Source organism: Humulus lupulus, chromosome 4 (genome assembly GCF_963169125.1).
Source record: "Humulus lupulus chromosome 4, drHumLupu1.1, whole genome shotgun sequence".
In the NCBI taxonomy this organism is placed as follows: domain Eukaryota; kingdom Viridiplantae; phylum Streptophyta; class Magnoliopsida; order Rosales; family Cannabaceae; genus Humulus; species Humulus lupulus.
In genome coordinates this window covers 238,234,373-238,260,096 of record NC_084796.1, presented here as the reverse complement: position 1 = coordinate 238,260,096, position 25,724 = coordinate 238,234,373, and the positions used below count along the sequence as shown (strand labels likewise).

At 33.9% G+C, this 25,724-nt stretch overlaps 3 protein-coding genes and 1 long non-coding RNA gene across 4 annotated transcripts; 1 reads left to right on the top strand and 3 right to left on the bottom strand.

Moving 5' to 3' along the window:
- Window positions 1-3,764: 3,764 nt before the first annotated feature.
- On the bottom strand, window positions 3,765-6,994 carry LOC133831384 (probably inactive leucine-rich repeat receptor-like protein kinase At5g06940). Its single transcript, XM_062261651.1, has 2 exons — window positions 4,627-6,994; window positions 3,765-4,425 (listed from the first exon to the last, which is right to left on the bottom strand). Exons 1-2 carry the CDS (start codon window positions 6,917-6,919, stop codon window positions 4,055-4,057), a joined length of 2,664 nt encoding a protein of 887 aa, XP_062117635.1. The 5' UTR covers window positions 6,920-6,994; the 3' UTR covers window positions 3,765-4,054.
- A 4,326-nt stretch (window positions 6,995-11,320) lies between these two features.
- Window positions 11,321-14,657, bottom strand: LOC133831383 (uncharacterized). The gene is made up of 2 exons (XR_009892492.1): window positions 12,024-14,657; window positions 11,321-11,579 (listed from the first exon to the last, which is right to left on the bottom strand). It is a non-coding gene; the product is annotated as an uncharacterized LOC133831383 (long non-coding RNA).
- A 3,792-nt stretch (window positions 14,658-18,449) lies between these two features.
- On the bottom strand, window positions 18,450-20,835 carry LOC133831382 (zinc finger A20 and AN1 domain-containing stress-associated protein 8-like). Its single transcript, XM_062261650.1, has 3 exons — window positions 20,677-20,835; window positions 20,483-20,536; window positions 18,450-19,246 (listed from the first exon to the last, which is right to left on the bottom strand). Exon 3 carries the CDS (start codon window positions 19,238-19,240, stop codon window positions 18,722-18,724), a length of 519 nt encoding a protein of 172 aa, XP_062117634.1. The 5' UTR covers window positions 19,241-19,246; window positions 20,483-20,536; window positions 20,677-20,835; the 3' UTR covers window positions 18,450-18,721.
- A 203-nt stretch (window positions 20,836-21,038) lies between these two features.
- On the top strand, window positions 21,039-24,887 carry LOC133831381 (chaperone protein dnaJ 6-like). Its single transcript, XM_062261649.1, has 8 exons — window positions 21,039-21,296; window positions 22,830-22,928; window positions 23,029-23,130; window positions 23,349-23,408; window positions 23,505-23,611; window positions 23,709-23,791; window positions 24,193-24,283; window positions 24,395-24,887. Exons 1-8 carry the CDS (start codon window positions 21,177-21,179, stop codon window positions 24,603-24,605), a joined length of 873 nt encoding a protein of 290 aa, XP_062117633.1. The 5' UTR covers window positions 21,039-21,176; the 3' UTR covers window positions 24,606-24,887.
- Window positions 24,888-25,724: the final 837 nt, after the last annotated feature.

Sequence of the window (25,724 nt, the reverse complement as noted above, 5' to 3'; positions counted from 1 at the left end):
TAAAATAGTTTTCTTTTCAATTTTAGACAACTCATTTGGGTTCGATCTTGTGCTTACACGAACACTATATTCCATATACGATTCGTGCGCTTGCGAGTATAAATTTTTAAAACATACCCGTTTTGGGTCCATCAGCCAATTACTAGCCAACACCCTATGTCTAAAGATCAGTGCCCTAACACAAAAGAATACATATAGTATATGAGTAAAGTTCCTTACTCAAATGTTGTGGGCTCATTGATGTACCTAATTGTAACGACCCAAAAATCACTATTAAGGCTTAAGGGCCTTGATTAGTATGCCGGGAGGGCATAGTTGGTTTATGTGTGAATTAAATAATTTAATGCATGATTCCATGATAAGCATGCTTATATGATTATATGGATATATGAAATGCATGTCTAAGAGTATTAGTATGCATGTAGGCCATGTTTAGCTTAAAAGGGTATATTTATAATTTTAGCCCGTTGAAGGCATAAATGTGATTATATGTTGTAATTGTGAAGACCACATTATTATGTGGATATATCTGCAGCATGCGACTTGAGGTGATCCTAGAGAGCCAGTTAGCGGAAAAGTCACAACGGGACCCATTACTTGACTTGGGGTGAGTCAAGGGATATTTTGGATATTAGATGGTTATTTGGGTTATCAGGTTATAGAAATAAATAATTTGAGATATATTTGAGGTTAGGAAGCTTAGGAGGAAATACTGGGGAAGTTTACCATTTTGCCATCGGGGACGTTTTTGGTACCCCGAGCTTTGGGATTAACTTAATTAATTAGGCGTGAATAAGACAAAATTAAGAAAGCAGTAGAATAAGGCCAAACCGACCCTTTCTTTTTCCTCTCAGCTCATTTCTATCATCTCAAACACTCTCTCTCAAGGAAGCTAGTGAAACCAAATGAAAACTTGGTTGGAAACTCAGAAGTTTGAGTTAAAACTTGGAAGATTAACTCAGTATTAGCTAAGGAATTCAATCAGGAGTTGAGGTAAGTCTTGAATCACATTCTTGGTCATTTAATTATGTAGCTTTGGGCTGGGTTCTAAGAGTTTTTGGGTTTTGAAATTGAAGACTGAATTGAGGCTAAGGACTTGGGAGTTAGCTCAGCAATTGCTTGGTGGATTGGTTCTTCAGTGAAGGTAAGCTCTAATTTATAGTTTAGCATCTAAATTCTTCGTTTTCTTGACTGGGTTTTGGTGTTTATCAGCTTATGGGTTTTAAGGATTAAAGTGAGATTTTGATGAGCTTCTAAGCTAGATTTTTGTTGGGTTTTGCTGGTGGAAACATGTTAGGATGTTTATGATAGCTGAATTGTATCATTAGGATGGTTTTGGGTGGATTCAAGTGAGGTTTGATTGTTAAAAATGGTGGGTTTTCTGGGTTCGAAGGGGTCGAGCTGCGACTCAGTTCTTGGTGTGTTGCGGCCCTTTGGAGGAGATGGGAGCTGAGGAAGAAGGGCGGGCCGCGGCATAGAGAGCTTGGGTCACGGCTCTTAAGGGCATATTTGGCCTTAGGGAGGTTTTAGGCACGGGTACCTAACCTAAGGTGCTCAGGATTGATTCCACTACTGTGTTTGGTGGAATTCGATGTTTTGGAGGCTAGAACTTGGTCCAGAAACCTTTATACAATTATTGATGGAATCCCTTATCTTGGTTGTGACTAGGTGTAAGCTAGGGCTCGGGAAACGGATCGTGCTCAAGGGTCATCTCTCATAATCAGAACACTTGGAATTAAAGGTAAGAAAACTGCATCCAGTTGTGAGTTTATGACGAGACTAAGGCTTCCCCTATTCTTGTATGCATATGTAAGGTGGTATTGTGCCATGTGAATATTAAACAAACAGCCTAAGAGTGTCAAAGTTTACATTGGCGCATAGGGCGCGGCTCAGCCATTGGTAGCTGAGGACAGCTTAATATTCACTTAGCTCAGTTTAAGCGGACCAGAGTTAGTGGGGTAAACAGAGGGTGCGACTTAAGGGCGCCGACCCTGATTGTTATGTGATTTGGTTATCGTTGTTAACTAATGAATATGACATGCTGAATAGTTGAGTATTAGTTTGTGGATTTCCTGGTTATGTCTTTGCTAAGTAAGTACATAGAAAATCTAGGAAAATCTCACTGGAATGCAATGAAGTGGACTCTAAAGTACTTACTAGGAACAATGGACACATGACTCACTTACAGAAGGCAAAGATCTAACATAATGTTAGAGGGTTATAGCGACGTTGATTATGCAAGTGATAGAGACCAAAGGAGATCTACATCAGCGTACTATTTCATACTGGGAGGAAATTGTGTAAGCTGGAGAGTGCAACTACAACCAGTAGTGGCTCTATCCACTACTGAATCTGAGTATATTGCAATAACAGAAGCTATCAAAGAAGCCCTATGGATGCATGGACTACTAGAAGAGATAAACCTAAAGTGTGGTGTTGCTATAGTCTACTTAGACAATCAGAGTTGTATTCATCTCTACAAAAACCTTGTCTTTCATGACAGGACCAAACATGTAGAGATAAAATACCACTTTATCAGAGAGAAGGTGACTAATGAACAAGTCCTGTTAGAGAAGGTACCCACATAGGAAAACCCTGCAGATATGGGGACAAAGACCGTGACCTTACACAAATTTGAATTTGTTAGGGGTTGATACAGGAGGATGAAGCCTAGGGTACTGAGCTAAGACCCTCAGAGTTTAATATGCACTAGTCTTATAACTCCATTTGGGAACTTGGGTGGAAATTGTTAAAATACAAGTGCCCAAATAGAGTTATACAATTAATTGCACCTAAAGGCAATTACAACAGACTAAGATTCAAGATTGTATCTACCAACATTTACAGCTCAGAAATATTACAACTCAGCAGAATCTCTAACAAACTTTCAATTACATTCTTTTATAGTTGTAAAAATAAAAGGCTAATGCTCTAAGTATTTAAGACTTGTCTATATCAGAAAGCCAGAGCTTAGAGAGAGAATTTTTTAGAGTACTGTAATCTGAGGAGAGAAGAGCATCTACTCGAGTGAGAAATTCTACTCGAGTGAGAAATTTGAGATAAGAAGATGATCATGTGAAGGAGATTACCTTTCAAGCTGTGACTGGAATCCCTGATCTTCAAGGCTATAATTGGATCTGATTGTATAGTGCATGATCGAGCCCTATGAACTCTGAGGCGAGCTCGAAGAGGACTAGCCCCAATTTGGAGTGAACCTCTATAATTCTTGCGTGTTCAGTACATCTTTCCCTTACTCTCTTAATTTCTGCTATTGATTTCCTTGTTTTCTTCATTGTTATGTGCTTGGTAATTTAATTTCTGCTATTGATTTCTTTGTTTTCTTCATTGTTATGTGCTTGATAATTTAATTTCTGCTATTGATTTCTTTGTTTTCTTCATTGTTATGTGCTTGATAATGTGTTGTGATTGTTTGGTAGGCCCGGATTGAATTCTTTTCTGGGTAGAGCTATTGAAGACCTGTTCATCTCTGCAAGAAAAGTAAAGTAATAGGGTTGATCAATTAAAACTGGTTTCTTGTGTCTGATGGAATTAATTCATGGCAATTTGTTAGCCATACACGTATTGGTGTAAAGGTCAAGATTGACCTTGTGAATTAGTGTTTAAGTTGAGTTGGTGTAGGGATAGGTAGTAAAATCCCAACAAAAACCATTCTTCACAATGATCAAGTTTCAAAATTAAAAAAAAAAAAAAAAAAAAAAAAAATCCCCCATCTCTTATGGTACAGAAAAGAGTAATATATAACATTATGCAAAGAAACTCTTGTTTGATTATGAGCTTGCGAAAACAAAATGTCAAACTAGAAATGATATCAGTCTCTTGGTATATATGAGATGACACTCCATAGGTTGTGACTAAAATATTACATTTGGAAATCCCAGAAACACTTTCTGATAAAAAAAAACCCCAAAACAAATTCCTGTTGGAAGATAAAGAAAATTCATGCCCAAACTTTTCCCATCCCTATCAAAATCCAACCAAGTGGAATTTACATACAAGGTGAAGTTGTAATACAGAAATGGTGTGGCCTGTGATTTCAGACTGGAACTGAGTGATCATCAGAGGCAGAGAATTCTATACAAGGGAGGTTGGTTCTTGAGTTAAGAGACTGCAGTGATTTAGCAACTTCAAACATAGATGGTCTCTTCTCCGGCATCACAGATGTGCAGCGGAGAGCGATTTCAAGAGCTCCTAACATCTCTTGTTGCGATGAATTTGATATCTTTTGATCAAGAACTTGAAAAGCTCCATTAGTGATGTTCACTTTTCTCCTCACCCACTTTACAACATCAAGCGAATCGGGTGTTTCAGCTTGCTCGGCCGGCCTTCCTGTGATTAGCTCAAGGAGTACTACACCAAAGCTGTATACATCCATTTGTTCAGTTGGTTTTTTGCTGTATCCATATTCTGCAGTCAGGAAACAAAATGAGGAATTTAGATACCAACACTTTTAAAAATCAAATGTTATGTTTATGCAAGTATAAGATGCATTTAAATTGAAGAATGTGAGTGCATATTTTGTGATGTCATTAAAGATAAGAATGATAACACAGTTTGAGATTGAAATAGCAAAGGTAAATTGAAAGTTTCAAAACAATGGCTTCTTACCTGGTGCATTGTAACATGAGACAGGAGATTCAGATGTTATTGTTGACTGGAATGCAGCTTCTCCCACAATTCGGTCAAGAGCGAAATCCGTAAGCTTTGGTTCAAAATCTTCATCCAGAAGTAAGTTTCTGGATTTGACATTTCTGTGGAGTAAATGAGGAACATAATCCTTGTGAAGGTAGGCTAGTCCTTGAGCAACACCAATGGCAATTTTCATCCTCACACTCCATTCCAACTGAAAATCTGTTTTTCCAATCAAGTCTCCCAAACTTCCTCTGTGTTGGAACTCATAGATCAAAAAGATTGAATCCTCAGAATGGCAAAACCCCAGAAGTTTAACAATGTTCTTATGCCTGATCTTGGCCAGTGTCTTGATTTCAACCTTCAAAGCTTTCGAAGACTGAGTCTCAAACTTAACAAGCTTCTTCACAGCAACTTGTTCACCACTTGGTAGACTTAAAATGTAAACTCTACCAAAAACTCCACCACTCCCTACAGCGCTCTTATCATCCATTCCCATGACCAAATCATGCTCAGTAACTCTGAGAGGATAAAAGAAAACCGAACGCCACGAGCCAACTTGAGATCTCTGCTTCTGAGATCTTTGATACACAATAAACCCGGCAACAATAATCATAGTTCCAAAAGCAAAAGCTAAAGAGATCAAGGCACAAGTCAATGTTGTAAGACCAATATCCTGGTGTCTTGGTTGGTCATCATCAGAACATGAATTGGGCAATCCAGGACCACAGAGTTCAGGATTCCCTTGAAGAAATGAAGCTGGAAGACCTGAAATCAAAGAGTAGGGAACCTTACCAGATAGCTGGTTGAAGGAGACATTGAACAGGGCAAGCTTCAAATTCTGAAGCCCTTCAGGGATGGGACCAGTGAGATTGTTATCAGAAAGATCAAGGTAAGTTAATACTGGCAAGTCAGAAAGAGAAGGAGGCATGTTCCCAGTTAGACTGTTTTCTGCCAAAGACAATGACACGAGTTTCCTGCAATTTTTCAGCTCCGGAATGTCACCAGAAAGAGAATTTTGGGAGAGATTTATTATGCTCATAACAGGAGAGTCACAGAAATTGGGGGGAAGTTTCCCATAAAAACCATTACTAGATGCAGATAATCTATACAAGCTCTTGACATGTCCAAGACCCTCAGGAATCCTGCCTGTGAAGCTGTTGTTATCTATCTGAACTTGCTCCAGTTGAGCAGCCATAGCTATAGATTCAGGAATAACTCCAGAAAATAAATTATTTTCAGCTCGGATAAGCTTAATTTTGGGCAATGACCATATCCCAGTTGGGAAATCACCAGAAAACAAGTTGTTCTGCACTTGAAACCTCTCAAGATTCAAACATTGGTTAATGGAGCTAGGAATTTTACCACTAAATAGATTTGTGTGTAGGCTAAGGTTTATAACACCCTTTTGACTACAAATGCCATCTGGGAATACGCCCTGAAGCTTGTTCTCTGAAACATCAAACGACACCAAGTTCTTGAGAGAAGACCCTAGTGTCTGAGGAACCCTTCCAGTTAGATTGTTCTGGGAAAGGTCTAAAGTGGTCAAACTTCTCAAACCCTCTAAAGAATCTGGAAGCTCACCATGAAAACCAGAGGTTTGCAACAGTAGCTGCTCAAGCTTCTCAAGCTTGCCAATATCACTAGGAATTTCACTCACCAAGTATGAATTTTGAGACAAATCAAGAACAACAAGCTCAGTTAAGTTCCCAAAAACAGAAGGTACAGTACCTGAAAGCAAGTTGCTTCCCAAGTTGAGAACTTGAAGCATCTTCAACAAGCCAATGCTTTCTGGGATTTTCCCCTCTACATGGTTTTTGCTCAAGTCAAGGACTTTCAACGAACCAAACTGAGAAATCTGATCTGGTATTGTACCCCAGATAAGATTGTTACTGAGATTCAAAGTCTCCAAAGAGCTACATTCAGAGAGATGGAGAGGAATGGGCTGGTTGAAAAGATTGTCAGCAAGATTGAGATGAGCTAGATTAAGAAGCTTACAAAGTGAAGAAGAAATTTCACCAGAAAGGTTTAAGCTTTTGAGGTTGATAGAAGTGACAGACAGTGGTGGTGTAGTGGTACAAGTGATTCCAGTCCAATTACAGTAATGGCTGCCTGAGTTATTGGACCAAATCCTAAGGGAGTTCTTTGAATCTTTAATGGAAGACTTGAATGTTAGAAGAATGTCTAGCTCAGATGACACTGAACTATGAACGAAGAAAGTTAAGACTACAGAGAGAAGAAGCAATGATGAATATTTGCAGGGTATAGCCATTGGTGGTGACTCTGAGAGAGAGCTTGGTTTGGTTCTGCTGCCAATGTTTTTCTATATAATCTCTCTTGACTTGAGAGAAAGAGAGAGAGAGATATGATTAAAGGACGTTGATTGATTCAAGGGTATATTAGCAAAGTCGCCATAAAGGTTATAACTTTTTGAGTAGTATATACATCATTTAACTTTTCTTTTTGACAAAATACAAAACTTTAGTGCATCAAAATTCTAAATTCACATAAAAGGGTCATCTTGTATAGAATTATATAAGTTAAAACTTCTCCTTTCACCCAGGGAAAACAGTATAAAAGATTCTGAAATTAGATTAATATTTTTTGGGCACGCTGACACAAAGTTCAAGGCTTTAAATATGCTTATCTTATAAATAAATCAATTTTTTTTTCTGATCTTATATTACATATAAATATAATTCAATTATATCAAGAACCTCTGAAAACGTCTGTGACTGATACAGTTTCCCAGACTTTTAACGAAAAAGCTAAAAGCTAAAAGCAAAGCAACTTTTTATATACTCTATATTATATATATGCTCAGCATACTAACAGGAGATTCAACACTTTTAATAACTTATTTTATAAAGTTAAATTTAAGCCTAAATAAGGGTGCATGCATATATAGGTAACAGCACCAGCCATAATTAAAAAAAAAAAAATTATGATTTCATATTGTAAAATTGTTAGCTACTTCAAGATTACATTTCAATGTAGACTAGACTCTTTCTTTTTTTGCTTGCTTGGTTAATCTAACTATTCTCTTTTGTTTGTTCTGTTTATGATTTTTTTTATTTTTTTATTGGTATAAAAAAGCTCAAAAGAATCCTAAGAAACATTTTTCAACGAACTAAATAAATAAAAAGACAAGATTTGACTTCTGTTGAATTTGGAATTGACATTTTAACCCACTACACAGAAACCTTAATCAGAGGGGAAATAAGTTTTTGCCGTCATATCCTTTGAAAATCCAGACATGTGTCTCTGCTCTCAAGTCTCAAGTCAATAAATTTCACTTGTTGGTATTTTTTATAATTATCTTCTGTTCTAATTAAATTCTAAGTTTAATTTATATGATTAGCAACTATATTTATATAAGTTATTTGGAAATTAGATCTTAATAATCTCTTATTGTATTAGTATATTCATACTTATAGATATTGTTATCAAATCATTATGATAATTTCAGGTATAAACTAAGACAATATAAAAGTAATATAATCACTTAAGAGATTTTTCAATTTTTTAACTGTTTTTTTATGACTGTCACATGCAAGGTTTCAATCTTGGAAGAGCATATATTGTATTATATAGTTCACGATATTTTAATATCAAATACCACAACAGACAAATTCTACTACACATACAATAATACCAACTCAATTATATATACCATATATATATTGTATTTTATATGATTAGACAGTTATGCTTTGACAATTTTAACCCATTTATAGTACTATAGATAGAAAGATATGAAAAATTCTAAGATGGAAAAAAAGGAAGAAGGTGAAACTTTTTTTTAACTTATTTTAACATAAATAAAAGAGTAACGATATATGTAGTAAAATTATGTACCAAAAAATTTGACCAATTGATGTGACTGATTTATTTAATTAATCAAATTTGTTTCACATGTGTCTCATGTTTTAAGAAAACAATATTACATCTATAGTTATAATATTTTTGTGTATAATTTTAATGTAAATATTATTATTCTAAATAAAAAGAGTCACAAAGTCAGTCAATTTTCTCTTTTTCTTTTTTTTTCTTAAAAAGAAAAAGAGATAAAAAGGAAAACAATAGAAGACAAATCCTACCTTCAGTTTGATGATGACTCATTATCGGTGAAAAAGAAAGAGAATAGTAAAAAGACAAAAAAGTCCACCTCGCACGTGACTTGAGGGGCCATGTCACGTTTTCTCATAGTATTAGAAAACAAACAAAGATAGCTCTATTTTGATATTACACAGTAACCTGTAACAGTAATGGTATAGCTACAAACATTCTTATTTTTAAAAAAATATACAAAAATAAAGACAAAACTCTTTCATTTGCACTCTGATTATTCCTCTGACCCAAAACTTACCCTATTAGACAATACATTATACATATACATACAATACATCTGTATATATGTTGTAGTAGCAGTACTTACAGTAAAAAATAAATTTCAAAGATTAAAAAGTGAAAATGAAACTACTATTGTTTTACATCCACAGAAATGACAAGCTTTTTCAGATTTACAGTGGGTAATAACCCAAAATCATTCAAAAATTGCAGCAATTATACAAGTACTTGATGAATTAATTTTCACTGTAATTAGTGACAGTAGTTGCTGTTATAAGTTGGATTAATTAATTCTACTTTTCCAGCTATGCTACATGATCAAAACCCAATCAAGATCACCCACTTATTGATCATCATGATCAATATTTTATGTCTCACTCTCACTCACATACATACTTGGTGGACTCTTATAATTAACATTCACTATTATTAATACAATAATAAGATAAAGAAAGGTAATCTAAATTTGGTGAGCAACCCTGGCTTTTCTTTGTCAAAAAATATTTTACAATATAATTTGTCATGATAGAAGATTTCTTTCAACTTTATTTTTCATCACCAAAACTTGAAAAGATGATTCAAAGAAGTCGGTGAGAGGATAATAGGCATGTAAATAGGGCGGGTTTGTCCCGTCCCGCTTTTGCCTTGCCCCACCTCGATTAGTTTTTTGGAGTGGGGCGGAGTTAATCGGGGCGGGTCTGTCCTGCCTCATTTGCCTCATTTAACTTTTATTTTAAAAGAAACATTAAATTATAATTTTACAATTCTTCCTAAGCTTAAATTTTTTTTTTATTGCAATCTTTATTTTTTACACTTCGTATCAACTAAACCCTCAAATATTTGATTTTGTTTTTTTATTTTAAAATTTACAAAAATAAATACAAGAATAATGATGAATTATATAAAACATATTTTTCAATATTTACAATTCTTTCATAGAGTAGTTGTGAAATACAAAATTATATAAATCTTACACCTAAAATCTATTTAGAATTAAGGATATTATAAACTACATATAAAATGTCTAACATGAGAGAATTAAGTTAGAGTATAGAAAGAAAAAAAAAAAGTTTTCGGGGCAAGGCGGCACCCCGTTGGGTCGGGGCCTGCCCTGCCTCACCGCCCTATTTTGCCATGCCTAGAGGATAATATATATACTAGGTAGAAGCAACGTGCACGTTTGCTTTAGTTTTAAAGTTGTAAACATTGTCTATAATTTTAATAAAAACTGGTTAACTATTTTTTAAATATATATATAATAGAGTGAATTATAGTTCTATAGTCAATGATCTCTACATATATGATATCTAAACACAACATTGTCATAGATATATATTTACATGTGACACATGATATATATATATAAATCACAATAATATTTAAAAAGAAATTAATAATAGAAATAAAAAAAGAATAAAAAAAGTCAAAGTGTAAACAGTGGTATACATGCATCAACTATTTTTAGTTTCTAATATATCTCGCAATGTCCTTTGGTAAATTTGATGAAGAAAAATAGCTTCAATCACTTGATAAAAAAATATATTATCATACAAATTTATAAGATAAAAAAAATGATATGTATGCCTTTATTATTTTTAAATAAATATGATTTAATTATTTAAATTATCATAAAATATCTTTAAAATATCATATTTTAATTAATTAATTATTTTTTGTTTAAGTTTCTGGTTGTTCTAGTTTTTGAATTTGGCAGTCACAACAAGAGATTATATATTATATGTTTAATATAATATTAGTATTATACGTAGATTTTAAATTTAAGTTTGTCACTAGTTGATAGTACATTACATTATATTATATATTTAATATGATATTATTATAATACGTGAAGTTTAAGTTTAAGTTTAATTCAATTTTATATAAGTTATAAAATGTATGATTTTATTATTTTTAAATAATTATTATTGTAAAATATCTAAAAAATATCTTATTTTAATTTGTTTAATTTCATTTAAGTTTAAGTCATATTTACAATCTACCGTAAATATAAGAATATTCTGTTAAATATAAGAATAATCCATTAAAGTTAACGAAAAAAATTAAAAACCGTTAAAAATAAAAAATTTCGTTATCTACATACTTTTTATATAGAAGATATATATATATATAGGGTAAGAATTCACTACAACCAATTTTTGTCAACGCATGTGTATTATTTTGACCATAAAGTAATGTTATTTGAGAGGGATGTAACGCACTAGATAGCCAAGATCGTTACACTGTGTATTTTAAATAGTGCTTGACTCGTTAATCAAATCATTTGAACATAAACGTATAACTAGAAGTAATTAATGGATTCTGGTTAAAAAAATTGGCCAACGAAGTATTTAATTTCATTAAAATGTTTAAGTTCGTACATGGGATCCCAAAAATACACATTTAAAAAGTTATTTACAACTCAAAAGATGAATACAAAACACGCCGACCTAAGCGTCAAAATTAGAGTTTGACCCTAGTTCCTTCTTGAATCCACGGTCGTGGCGGTCGAGCAGGCTGCATATGTACACACTGCCATAGAAGCTCTCCAACTCATGGCTGGTCCAACTTCCATTTTCTCTTACCTGCACCATATATCACCCGTGAGTCAAGGTTCAGCAAGAAAACATAGACATGCTCATAAGCAGTTAATAACATATTTCAAAATCTTATCTGGTATGTCTGGCAATTATAACTCTACTCATGCATGCATACAATCCAGCTAAGTGACTATAAAGTCACACCGGGGCCTGTAGCCCTATTTACTGATAATTAGCCATAGGTCGTTCAAGCATATGTCACGCTCTTGAATAGGCCTAACCATACCAGCCTGCGCTCAGCACACTATTACCACCTTTGACTCATAAGCCAAGTCTTTCAATCAAATAATTGAGACAAGCATAAATCACTTATCACAGATATGCTTAATACAATAAAAACATGTTTAATAAAACATCTCAATCATAGTAATAACCATGTTCAATGACTGAGCTCAAGCCCTAACCATAGTCTAGGTGCATTTTTCTTACCTTAGGTCATTCACGAGACACGTATCACGACCCTGAGCACGAATCTTTCCTCCTGGGCCAATCGGTGAACGCTAGTCATAACCATCAATAACAAGAGAATAAAGGCTTCCGGACCGATTACTAGCCTCCGAGACCTCGAATTCTACTAAACCGGGTAGTAGATTCCTTCCCAAGCCCTTAGGTTTGAGTTCCCACAACTCAAAACCTCATTTTGACATTTTCTCCAATTTGAGTCGCGACGCCCCCCACTAAGGGTCGCGCGCGCAACAAGTCAGAGATCCTCGAGCCCAAAACCACAAGGTACGCATCGCAGCGCAACTCGCCTAGCGCCAAGGCGGTTCGAGGCACCTCCCCTGTTCTCTAAGTTCATAAGGGTCGCGCCACGAACCTAGATTTCCAACTATTTTCTCTGAACCAAAACCCCTAAAATCAGTCTCCAACCTTCAACCAAGCCGAGAATTGAGTCTTAAACTCATAACAACACATCATAAGCTACAAATAAACTTTAAAAACCAAGCTAAAAACTTCACCAAAACTCAAAATTCAAACCTTGAGTTTAAAACTCAGGAACACTAAAACCAAACTAAAAATTCACCATAAACAGAGTATAAATCATTACCTCAGCTGAGCAATTCGACCCCAAGCTGCACCGTAATCCAATTCCCAGCTCTAAGCCTCCAATTCAAGTAATCTCCTCCAAATCAAAGAATCTCAAACCAAACTAAGAGAGAGAGAGAGAGAGATGTAACGAGAGAGAAGAGGGAGAGGGAGTGAAGTGTAATCTGATTTCTTTCGAAGGCTTCTAATTGCCTAAGTCAATTCCATGGGCATGAAATTACTGAAACGCCCCTTGCCCAAACTGGAGCTCTTTAATGCCCTCAAGGGCAAAATGATCTTTTGCCACCATTTCCCATTAATCCTCAATTAACACTACATTCCCCAATTAATTCCAATAGCCCCAAAAGATCACTAAATAACTTCTCATTACCTGACAAATCCTGGTAATGTACTAAATGACCAAAATACTCATAAGCTCACCCCGAGTCACGTATTAACCATCATTGTGATTAAACCGCTAATTTTCTCACTAGGGTCGTCTCGTGCCGAATAACTCAAATATATACACATAATATTGTGGTCTACATCATAAAACACATATATTCACAAATACACTCTCAACGAGTCAAATTTATGATAATACCATTTTAATAAGAAACAGACTCACATGCATACTTAACACACATAAACATACTACAATAGTCATATTATATTATAACTCACATAATTCATATAATCATGCATATAACCATAAAAATGAATATAATATGCGTTTATGCCCTCCCGATACATTAATCAAATTTGAATGTTGTGGTTATGGTTAGTTTATTCCTTCCTTTTTTATTAAATTTGATTTTGTTTCTGTATTTGTAATTTTTCTTTTGTTGTAATTATTGTATGTACACTGAAAATCCAGAGACGACTTTTGTTCTTAATGTTTGTCGCCGCTTTAGTTGGATGAGTTTCGTAAATATGCTTTCATTGTTTAGGTGGGTGGGTGAATTTTGGTGGATCTTGGCTGCTGTATTAACTCTAGACAAACCTAGAAGAGCTCACCTCGAATGACCTCAGTTGCTTCTCAAGAACATCCCTCTTGCATTGATCTCAAGTGCAGTGCTTATAGATTTTTTTTAATTTCTAAAAGTAGTTTAAGACCAATTCGTAGACCACCGTGTGAAAGAGACATAAAAAGTAATTTCGTTTAATAATTATATTCATAAAAAAAATGAAGTAGTGTGGAAGGGTGTTTGTTAATATCACTATAATATCTCAAATTTGCTAATCAGGGCCTAGTGCTTTGATAAGTATTATGGGACAGCATAAACACATATTATTTACATTTTTATGTTATATATACATAATTATAAATTATGTGAGTTATATTATAATATGATTGTTATAACATAATTTAGGGTCAAAATAATACACGTGTATGGCTGGGATTAGGCAACACTGGTGTTAACAAATAATTGATTGCATTCAAGTCTTACCCTATATTTATACCAGTATTGAGGGGTTTTGCTTTAGCCAAAGTGTTGTCGTTTGAATGAAGAACAAAAAATGTGATGTCGTTTTTAAAAAAAAAACTGCCTAAGAAGAGGGTAGCTAGGGCTATGTCATCAAGTTACTATTTAGTATTTACAGCTCAATTGTGATTTTTTTGCAGGGAGTCTCATCTCATTTCATCATCTTTGGAGATCTATCTAGTATCTAGTAGAAAAAGTTGACTTTGTGATAAAAGGATTTTGACTTTCTTTAGTAACTGTTCTGTTAGGTCTAGCTAGGACAAACTGCAATTATTATTTGTAGCTAACTCTCTGCCAAAAATCTAAAGGAAATTTCCCTTGTCCTCTCAAACTTCAACATTTTATTTTAGATAGTACTTCTTCTTTAACCAAGGAACAGAATAAGCATATTTACCCTTTGGTGGATTTAAATGGACAACTCAATGATCAACTTCTGTGTTTTAACTCGGGCTTGGAAAAAAAACAAAAATTATATATATATATATATTTAAGAAAAATACAAACACCAAAACAAATACAATTCTTTTATCAATATAGTGGTCCAATGTTTTTCTTTTTCTTTTTGAGACTGAAAAATAGCACCAATAAGTTGGTATATCTTGAGATTTAAGTACTATTTAGTATAATTATAGAAAGAAAAAAAATTAATTGGAGTACTATAGAAGGTACACAATCATTAGTTATACCTAATACTCTCATTTGATTACCTCCTCATACCAAGGCAAATTGATTAGATAATTTTTTTAATAAAAGTATTTACATACTAACTCTCACTAGATCCACAAATGACAGACAATGTCCGATAAAAACGTTTCTAATACCAATATAACTTTAGATTATATTAAAAAAAAAATCAAACCAACAATATAACTCATAATTTATGCAATGAATAATCCTACTTGTAAGATAAGTTTTCATAAATATGAACCATCATCAAAATTCAAAGGACTAATAATTTAATATCATCCTCTTCACAAGGGTATTTTCTTTTTCTTTTTCTTTTTTAGGAATAAAAGAAAAGAAACTACTTTGTTTTGGAACCCCATTTGTAGATCTTCTTCAACTGTAAGAGAAGGGCCTTTTTTTTTATCCAACACTAGAATTAAAGTGGGCACTTTTTAAAGCTTTTAATGGCCCATGCATGCATGCCTATCAAAGGGTGTTTAAATGAGTATTTATTTGAGTATTTTCTAAGGGGAAAAAACTATCACTAAATTTCACACAAAGACAAAGAGAGTGGGGTTTCTGAGGACATTTTTGTGTGTGTGAAAACTAGCATACCGTACAAGTAAAAGTGACCATGTTATCTAAAAGTTTCCCTACTATAAATAATGGTCAATGTGCCATAATAAAAGCCACAAAATAAATCTAAAAAGTCAAGGTTTAGCTAATTTGCTGTCCTAACTTGTTTGGAAAATCATTCCCTAATAGAAAAAGTCAACATTTTGGACTTTAATACAGCATTTTGGTTTGCTTTAATCCTAATAATATAACATAAATTTGCAACTTGTTAAGGCGAATTATCCAATAATATATATTTAAAAAAAATAAACGATGGATCATGCATCAAAATCTTGTAGTTTCAAAACTCGTGATGTGGCTGCTACAATATTTCTTGATTTTTATTTAGTGGTGACCAAAGTCACGAGTTAAAATGATCTAATTGATGGGTTTCTTGTGAGTCCCAGCTCAAGAGCCAAGAAATGTCAACCAAGGAAAAAAAATTAAGTATTTTATGACATTATATAATAATCTTGTCAAGTATGATATGACATTTTATAATAATCATGTCTACCCAAAATTCTAGAATTAACAATAAAATATTTTATTCTTGGAGGTATTTTGTAAGTTGTATAATAAAAAAGCATATTCTTCTAAGTTCTTACTGGAAGAGTCAACTTTAAAAAATGAGAGAAAAAAAAGGTCATGGGGCATAGCATGGCATGGCATGGCATTGGGCATCCAAAGAGATAGAGAGGTATATACTATATAGGTGTTTGTGCTAATTGAGTTGAGAAAAGGGTTCCCTAGAAAAAAGAGTCTTCCAAGTCCCAACAAAGGAAAAGGAGGAGTGCCCTTTTCGTCTTTTGAAGAGAAAAACCAAAGCCATGAAGAGATACTAGATATTGGGTTGTGAGTGGGAAAGTTGGCAGTATCAAATTTTCACTTATTGTATTGAAGAAAACTATGGAGATATACAATCATACCACTCCTATCTATATTTCCACAGTTGTCTCAACTCAACTCTTTTTTCTTAATTTATTACCAACATTGCTTTCAGAAAAACGGTGCAGTTTGTGGGTCAATCTATTCATTCATGCTGCTTGCCATGTTTTTCTTGCACATGTTTCTTCAAATTCTTCTTGACCCTTCTCATTTTTTTTATTTGATCATGAGAGCAATCTCCTTTATCTCACTCCACCCTTACCTTAATGCTCTTATTCAGGTCATTGCCAGATCTCTACTAGTGAGGGGCCAGCAAATTGTTCTTCAAAAGTTGAGTCTGAGTCACCTATATATGATAAATATAAGCCATTATTTATTCTTACAACCCTTTTTTTTCCACACAAAATTAAAGTTCAAATTACCAAATAATACTAACCTGAAATTGTGTACTCTGCGTTTGGAGGTGACTTGAGCACTTTATGAAGCGTAATCCTAACTCCTTTTGTGTAGAAGAAGTAGATTATGAGCCAAGCCAAGCATTATATGCACTGCATATGATTTGCAAATCAATTAGGGTATCACTCACTATTTATTTACACTCATTCACTTCTTGTAGTACTGATAATATACATTCCTTTTCTAGATTATTTGATGTTATAAAGTTGAACATAACAATTCCTTCCCAAAAAAAAAAAGTTGAACATAACAATGTCACTCTATCATCATCAATGAGTCACGCATGCCCTCACTCATCTGTACCAGAAATTTTGTGTTTTAGTGGTGTTGTGTTGAATTGGGTCAACAACTACACCAACACCAACACCAACAAAAGTTCACTTCTTTAAATTATATCAAATGATGTGATATAAGTTTGCAAAAAAGAAAAAAAAAAGACGTGCCATATAATATAAACATGTAACTAATTCTATTATTGTATTTAAAGGAAAAGTCTAGGAAGTTCGATTGAGCTCCTTTTATAAGAAGATTTTGTCAGTTCAAAGTGGGCAGTGACTGTATTAGCAGGCACATGTACGTAAAGAGACGATGATTTCTATGAATAGAACCATGTCTGTGCGGTTTCTTGTTTAGCACAACTCATACAAAAAGTAATATAAAATTAATAATATAATCTACCTGTCAAAATTATATAATTACAAATTCATTATTATTATTATCAGACCTAACATTAATTAACTCAAGTGGCAAGTGGGGTTGTCTCTCTTTAATTGGGGAGATACATAAGGATACAAGAGAGATAAGATGACCCATAGAATATAATGAAGTGCTAAGAAGATTAGAGGACACAAGACAGCCTTGTATTATTTGCACAAGGAAGACTAAGATAAACAATGAACAATATTAAATGGGGGCAATCCATATTTAGATATTACATTAGTGTTGTTTTACTAGAACCACACATTTGTATTGGAATAAATGTGGAGCACTCTTTAAGATCATTAAACTCAGCCTTACCTTCTTCCACAAGACCAAGCAAGCACTCTTTAAAGATTCAATTCAAAAGGTAGCAGAAGATGTGAAACTATAAAATATTAACCCAGAAGTCATTTTCCATGAAAGATATTGTATTGTAAGGCTCCACCTAAAACAGACATGTGATTCCATCCAGTTCACTTACAAGTCTCTTTAGATTTCACTCTCATGAAAGGTCATCGCATCACCACTTATAGCTATAATTAAGAGAAATGACTTCACTTTCATGGGAGGGATATCACCTCTTTGCCTAATTGACATCCAACCAACCACACAAATAAATGTATGAATAGAACTGTCAAAACTTCATAGAAAATAAACATCTTCCACTAATCTGAATCAGGGATAAGAAAACCAAAGAATATTTGTAGTACCCCCATGAATTACTAATTGTTCAAATGTTATGTAACCTAAAACTCACTCCTAACAGGTCACCCTCCAGTGAGAATTATCACACAACTGATATTTCCTGAAATGAAAAAACATCCTTCAAGACCCAATAGCTGAAATTACCCAAACAAGCCATAAACTTTTTCTGGGGGGAGCTTGTTCATGAAGAGCCCGTGCAATAGCAACATAGAGTTTGAATGGACATGTTTATAGATAAACTACAATAGAAAGAGCCAAAGAATAGATAAACTAAAGAGAAGAACTTTCCACTCAGTACAAGAAAAGAAAAAAGAAGAATACCAAGCAGCAAAATAAAATTACTAAGTAATGGTCCTTCAAACCAGCACAAATAAGAACTTACACACAGGAGCCAGCAAAGAAATCGTCAATGCTAACAAGGAATACAGAATTCCCATAAAGATGTCCTCATTATAATAGCATAAGCATTTCTAATCAATAAAGGACACCTAACAAGACCAGCCAGTCATTCTATATCAAACCACATGGATAAAGAGAAAAAAAAAAAGCATCATAATTTGACACATAAATTTTTACTTAGTCCATGACCTAGATCTTATCAAGCTTTTCTGCCTTGACTACAGGATTGGCTTTAGCAATTGCATCACGACCAGCAGTTTGGTAGTCAAACGGACAGTCATGTTTGTCAGAGTAGCGATGACTTGAGCAAAAGAGGTTCCCACACTTGCAATTGAATCCTGTTAAACCGACACGCTTTCGACAAGTGTTGCATCTGTTTGGCCCTTGTTTTACATTTTCCAAAAGCTTGATCGAGGAAGAATCACTGGCTGGTTCTGTTGTAAGAATCTTCATTTCCACTTGTCCAGCGGCTTGTACATCCACAACACCAGCTATGACAGGCTCCTTGCCGTTGCTACTAGAGCTGCCATTCACAATGCTATCAAAGGATGAGGCTGCTAGTGTGGCCTGCTCCTGCTTAAGTAGCATGTCCTTGTAACATTTAGAACACATGTTCATCGTGGCTGCCCTACCAAAAAATCCGCAGTTGTTAATGCAAAGGATGGGGCGTTCAGGTGCTTGGCAGCCTGTTTCGTTTGGAGATTCCATGTTTGCCTGCAAAATGTTTAACTTAGTGTCTTGTTTTAACACCACCACCACCAACAACAAAAATGACAAGAGAAAAATACACACATAAGAACGACACCTAAAACCAATAACTGATTCGCCAATAGATCAACTACAAAGCCATATAAAAAAAATACACTTGGAACACCTAAAACACTAGCAGAGAATAAAGCCCTAGAGAAACGTTAGTGTCTTGTTTTAACACCACCACCACCAACAACAAAAATGACAAGAGAAAAATACACACATAAGAACGACACCTAAAACCAATAACTGATTCGCCAATAGATCAACTACAAAGCCATATAAAAAAAATACACTTGGAACACCTAAAACACTAGCAGAGAATAAAGCCCTAAAGAAACGTTAACAGTCCATAGCCCCTCCATACAGAATATGAAAATCTACTTCATTTTGAAAAGGTCAAACAAGCAAAAAACAGAATTTTCTGTTAGAAACGTGCATTCAAAGACGAGCACAAGCATCATAGTGAAAAGAAGAAAAAAATAGTACCATATTATAAAGATCAGCCACGGTCAAGCAAAAAACAACACTATGTCTTCAATATTTATTCCATATGTGACATGAATATGAAAACAAGTGGGTATCAATAAAGCTTTTGATCATTAACAAGTAAAGAAAATTTATCGAACACGAAACAATCCCCAATATCCAAAAAAAGAAAATATTCGATAAATGAAAGAGCTCATGAAATTTACATATTCAACAATGTCAACAACAAATAATGATGATTAAAAAGGGAACTCTATTACAGGTGACAAAAGGCCATGATATAACAACCATATTTTAAAAAAGCAACAAATGAAAGAGCTCATCAAATCAAAACAATGGTAGCACGGGCCCCCTTAAATATCACAGAAGACCAAAAAAACAAACCCCAAAATCTGAAAAAGAAACGATTACATACCACAGAAGACCCTAAAACAACACCTAAAATCTTAAAAAGTAATTCAAACAAATCAGAAGGTCCATGTAATTCAAATATCCAGAAATGTTAACAAGAATGATAAAAAAACGGGGTGGGGGTCTATTACATATCACAAAAGACCCTAAAACAAACACCTCGTCAGTTACCACAACAAACCCATCTCATCCACAATTTTTCAACTCAAACCCATGACACCATTTCAACACCCATCATAACCTAAATACGCAAAAAAAATTTCCTCTGCCAAAAATAAATAAATAAATAAAAACCCTAACCGGCTCGGTTAAGTCGATCTTCCGTCACAAAATCGAACCAGTTGGTTCCTGTCTCTGTATAAAAATAATCAAAAAAATAAAAAACAAAATATTAAGAACGGTTTCAATTTGAAATCCCTAATCAAAAAGCCAAAACATTATATGATAATTTTTTTTGAAAAAAAAAAAAAAGGAACAAAGAATAATCCTCTTACCCCAATTCCAGAAGATTAAATTGCCTTCAAGAATCTTAAAAAAGAAAGAAATTATATATATGAAAATTGGGGAAAGCAGAGAGAAAAACGAGAGAGGAGAGAGAGAAAGAGAAAAAAAAGAGTTTTGGGTTTGGGTTTGAGTTCGTAGGGACCAACTCGTCCTATTTAAAACGCTTTCCAACTTTTTTCCTCTGCCAACGAGCGAGACCCTTTCCACTGAGCCGGTGTTGCTACAATAAATACCCCCCGCTTACCTCTCTAATAACCGTTATGCCATTCCACTTTCTTGGCCCATCGTTGCTCTAAGCCCAACTTTTTGGCCCTTTTCAGGCCCAACATCTCGGCGGGAAAAGATTGTGACCAGAGATCGAATTGGCGGGAACGATCGCTTCCCACTCTCTCTCTCTTCGTTGTATATATATATAAGCTCTGCGATTCTTGAAAGGCTTCATTTCAAGTGTGTTGTGAGTTTTAAAGGTACTATCGCAGCTGGGTTGGAAATGGCGAAGAGGAAGAAAGGTAAGGTTGCGGAGGAGCGTGAGTCGGAAGGAGAAGAAGATCAAGAGATGGAGCACGAGGATCAAGCTCCATCTTCCTCTGCTAACAAAACCCTCTATGAGGTATGTGTGTTTTATATAGACATATATATATATATCCATGTATGTTAATGGTCTTCTTTGTTCGGTTAGGGTTTTAGTGAACTAGGAAAATAAATGTGAGAATTACAAGATGTTTTATTTATAAGCTAATTAATCCTAATGCAATTAGAAGTTCTAAATTGATTAAATTTCTCGATTAATACAAAAGAAAATCCTATAATAATAAAATTCTCAGTATATGAGGATCATGATAAGGACCATATCGTATTCATTTAGCTCAAATCTAGATTAGTATCTGGAGATGTTGGGCATGCTCTGTTCTGAATTATCTTTTTCCCTTATGGTTATGAAATGGATTTTCTTTTTATATACTCTTGATATTGTTTGGTTTGGGTATTTGAATTATAGTTAGCTGAGTTTCACTGACATTCCTTCTTTCTTAACAAACTACGGGCGGGTTTTGTTTTGATTTTTTTTTTCTACTTTATTTGTGAGTAATTTCGTGTGTAGACAATTGGTATGTTAGGCGTTTCTTCTAATTGCCCTCATGTAATGAGTTTAATTTAATACACATGGAGAATCAAGTTAGCCTTCGCTTATTTCTATGGGCACCTTTTGAGTTTGTAGTGAGAGAGAGTTTATGACTTGTTGATGTAGATGAAGAAAAGAGTGAACAAAAATATCCATGATTTAAAGATTATCGAGTATCCCATTTTGGTACCTGTTTAGATAATGTAGTTACTTAGGCTATGGCTTCTTGGAAGGAAAGGAATATGTGAAGAAAAGTGAATAGGAAAGGGAGGACTTTTCTCTTCTTTTGTTTGGTATGCTGTCCAATTGGTGATTGAAATCCATATCCCAATATGTGCTCTCCTAAAATCCTTTCTGTACTCTACCCCAAAACTTATTTAAGTATCTTCTTGTCCTTTCATACACTTCTCCCTTCTTCCAAAGAATCCAAACACACTCTTCATGCCATTCTTTGCAGGATGCTTCTATATTCTTTGTTAATAAATACGATTTACTAATATTTTCTTATTGAGTAATTTGCTTATTCATTTTTACTTTTTAAACTACCTTTCCCACCTAATCCTAAAATATTAGGGGATTGTAAAAGCAAACCACATGCCTGACTATTTGAACTTCTCTTAGGTTAATTTGTTTAACTTTATTATAATGCAATGATTAGAATTAGCCTCATAATCAAAATGTTTTCGCATTTTAACTAGCCAAACTATGCAATGACTGTTGTGTTTGGCTGAGCTTAATAATACTAACTAATAACCATTTCCTCTGGTTTCTAAATTGAAGGGTTTGATATCCACTGCTCTTACTTATAGTAAGACTGCATTTTAAGTTCATCTAACCACGGCCTTGATAATGCCTAATTGTGTTTGGCTGAGCTTAATTATACTTAGCTGGTTGCTATGGTTTGTGCTTTATTCATGTTCAATTTGTCATATTTCTGGATCTCTCCCTCTTAAGTTTTTTTAAAATAGATGTAAATTCTTTTTTAAGTCGTGCAATGTATGTATAATGGATTTGTTATCGTAGGTTCTTGGTGTGGAGAATTCAGCTTCTCAGCAGGAAATAAAGAAAGCATATTACAAGTTGGCATTGCGACTACATCCTGATAAAAATCCTGGCGATGAGGTGGGACACTCATTCTAGTTAAATCAAGATCTTACACATGTGATTCTATAGTTTCTGTAATCTGTAGTGTCATCGTAATTTGTTAATTTTCTCTCTGTAGGAGGCAAAAGAAAAATTTCAGCATTTGCAGAAAGTAATGGCCATTCTTGGGGATGAGGAAAAGCGAGCAATCTATGATCAGACTGGTTGTGTAGATGATGCTGTAAGTATCATTTAAGATTTTTTTAAATTTATTAAAGAATAATCAAGTTCAACACTTTTGAATTTGCCATGGTTGGAGAAGTTTCAATTAATCAAAATTGGCATAATATTTACGGAAAATTGTGTTCTACAAGTCCTATAAACTTCTGTATCTTTATTACAATTGCTTCATTTGGCAAAAACAAGTTTCTTACTTTTGGTTTTTTTTTTAATGGCCAGGACCTTGCGGGGGATGCTGTTCAGAATCTGCATGAATTTTTCAGAACCATGTATAAAAAGGTCATTTCACCTTTCTGTAATAAGCATTTTTCTTAAGATTAAATAATATTCTTCTCTTTTCTGTTTGCTAATGATAGAATTGCATGTGAACTGCAGGTCACTGAAGCAGATATAGAGGAATTTGAAGCAAACTATAGAGGATCTGATTCAGAGAAGAAAGATTTGATTGATCTTTACAATCAGTTTAAGGGAAATATGACTAGGTACGAGTATAAGCATTCATCTTCTCCCTGTTTTCCTGTAAGCATTCAATCTTGCAGTGAATGGAGTTCTATCATTTTTTAATCTTTCCTTTTGTAGGCTCTTTTCTTCAATGCTATGTTCGGATCCAAAGCTTGATTCACACAGATTCAAGGATATTATTGATGAGACAATTGCTGCAGGTTGGCCTTTTTATTTTAGTTTTTTTTTTTTAAAGAGTGGAGTTGAGATTGGAGGGGAAAACTAAGAAAACATTTACCATTAGCCTTCTACTAGAATTGCAGCTTTGCTCAAACGAAAGTTCATGTTTGTCCTATTTAATTAAGTTCTAAGAATGAATTCATTGTCCACAAACCACTGATTATCAATTTAGACCTAACATGCCGTTTGAGCATGAGATAGTGCATTAGCTGACTGATTGTAAATTAAATATATCATTAAATAATTTTGCACTATGGCTTCTTAGGTTTCAGCTTGAGATGCACGTCCAGCCTTGATTATTTTCTCATATCTGATACAAGTGTTGCATTTTTAGACTGGCTTATTTATTTATTTTCATTCTACTAACATCTGTCCCTCTTAGGCGAACTGAAATCAACTAAAGCATATCGAAAATGGGCAAAGAAAGTATCTGAAACAAAGCCTCCAACCAGTCCTTTAAGAAGGAACAGCAAGTGAGTATTCTACTTAACTTTGTGCTTTATCTACTCAGTATAACTTTGTGCTATATCTATTATATGAGCTCAAAATGATAATAAAAATTATCCACCTTAAACTTTTTACAGATCAAATAAACAGTCAGAGTCAGATCTGTATGCACTTATATCTCAGCGCCGAGATGAAAGGAAAGGCCGTTTTGATTCCATGTTCTCCTCTCTGGTGTCTAAATACGGCGGGGATGGTCCTTCTTCAGAACCTAGTGAGCAAGAATTCGAGGCTGCACAAAAGAAGGTCGAAAGCCGCAGGGTCTCTCAGAAATCAAAGCGGAAGTCTTGATTGTCATCTAATGGAGGTCTTGGTCCGTTTATGTATAAATATTGTTTCTGTGAACACAACTCTGCCAATGCTTGTTTGGAATTATATTCACATTTGAGTGCTAAGTGTGTGCACTACTTGCCATCTTGATTCAAGATTTTCTATGCATTTTTCTCATGCTAGAGTAGAGGAAGGAACATAATCTGACATGTCTTGAAAATCTTTGTTGGTGGAATGTGCTTTTACCAATTAGACAATATAAATTATGGTATAATTTTCTAACTAATGATACAAGTTTTAGCACGGGCGTATGTAAATGGTTATCTTTATTTGTTGAAATATCATTGTTTTGAGTAGTTTAAGAAAGGGTCCTTCGATGATTCGTAAGTTGCAGCTTTTTTATTATTTGTTGACCAAGTAACGAATTCGAATGAGCTGGGATGTATTTTATAACATGAAAAATACTTGAATGGAATGAGAGGAGGAAATGTATATATAACTCCATAATTGGCTATGAATAAAGCAAGCCATCAGCATAAATATTTAAAATTGAGTGATATTATGTTGATACATATATTTTTTATATTGCTTTTTATATTTTTATTAATTAGGAGGATTTTGTAGCACGTGTATATGTCTTAAAAAAATCGTTTTGAGTTAATTTGTTTTTTTTATTGTTGGGCAAATCTGTAATTTCCGTATCACAGGTATCTGCTGAAATTGTCTAGCTTGTAGTGGAAAAAAAGTATATTTGAAAGTCTCAAGTGGCTAATGGTTGTTGTCACATTTGGCCTCCTATCTTTCTTTTCGTTAAAAATAATAATACATTTTGAAAAATTAATTTTATTTTTTAAATAATTTTAATCAAAATTAAATTTAATAGATATTTTTTATATAATTATACATTTTGATAATCATTAAAAATACAAATTATGCTAGTAATTATTTAAATAAAGTACAAAAGAATAAAGTGGAAATTTTGTTTTAATATATGACATAATGTGAACAAATTTTATTTACTAAATTATATAAAAAAAAAATTGAAAATAGTACCAAGCACATATTCCGTAAGTTTTATTATTAAAATGATAAAATAAGCTCAATAACACATGAATATGATAACATCAAAAACTAAATGAT

Bases quoted from the DNA above. Each gene is read 5' to 3' on its own strand.
- LOC133831381 (XM_062261649.1), top strand. From the start codon at position 21,177: ATGGCGAAGAGGAAGAAAGGTAAGGTTGCGGAGGAGCGTGAGTCGGAA. The intron at 22,929-23,028 runs GTGGGACACTCA...TTCTCTCTGTAG, and splicing joins ATAAAAATCCTGGCGATGAG to GAGGCAAAAGAAAAATTTCA. The intron at 24,284-24,394 runs GTGAGTATTCTA...AACTTTTTACAG, and splicing joins CCTTTAAGAAGGAACAGCAA to ATCAAATAAACAGTCAGAGT.
- LOC133831382 (XM_062261650.1), bottom strand. From the start codon at position 19,240: ATGGAATCTCCAAACGAAACAGGCTGCCAAGCACCTGAACGCCCCATC.
- LOC133831384 (XM_062261651.1), bottom strand. From the start codon at position 6,919: ATGGCTATACCCTGCAAATATTCATCATTGCTTCTTCTCTCTGTAGTC. The intron at 4,426-4,626 runs GTAAGAAGCCAT...TCCTGACTGCAG, and splicing joins CTCATGTTACAATGCACCAG to AATATGGATACAGCAAAAAA.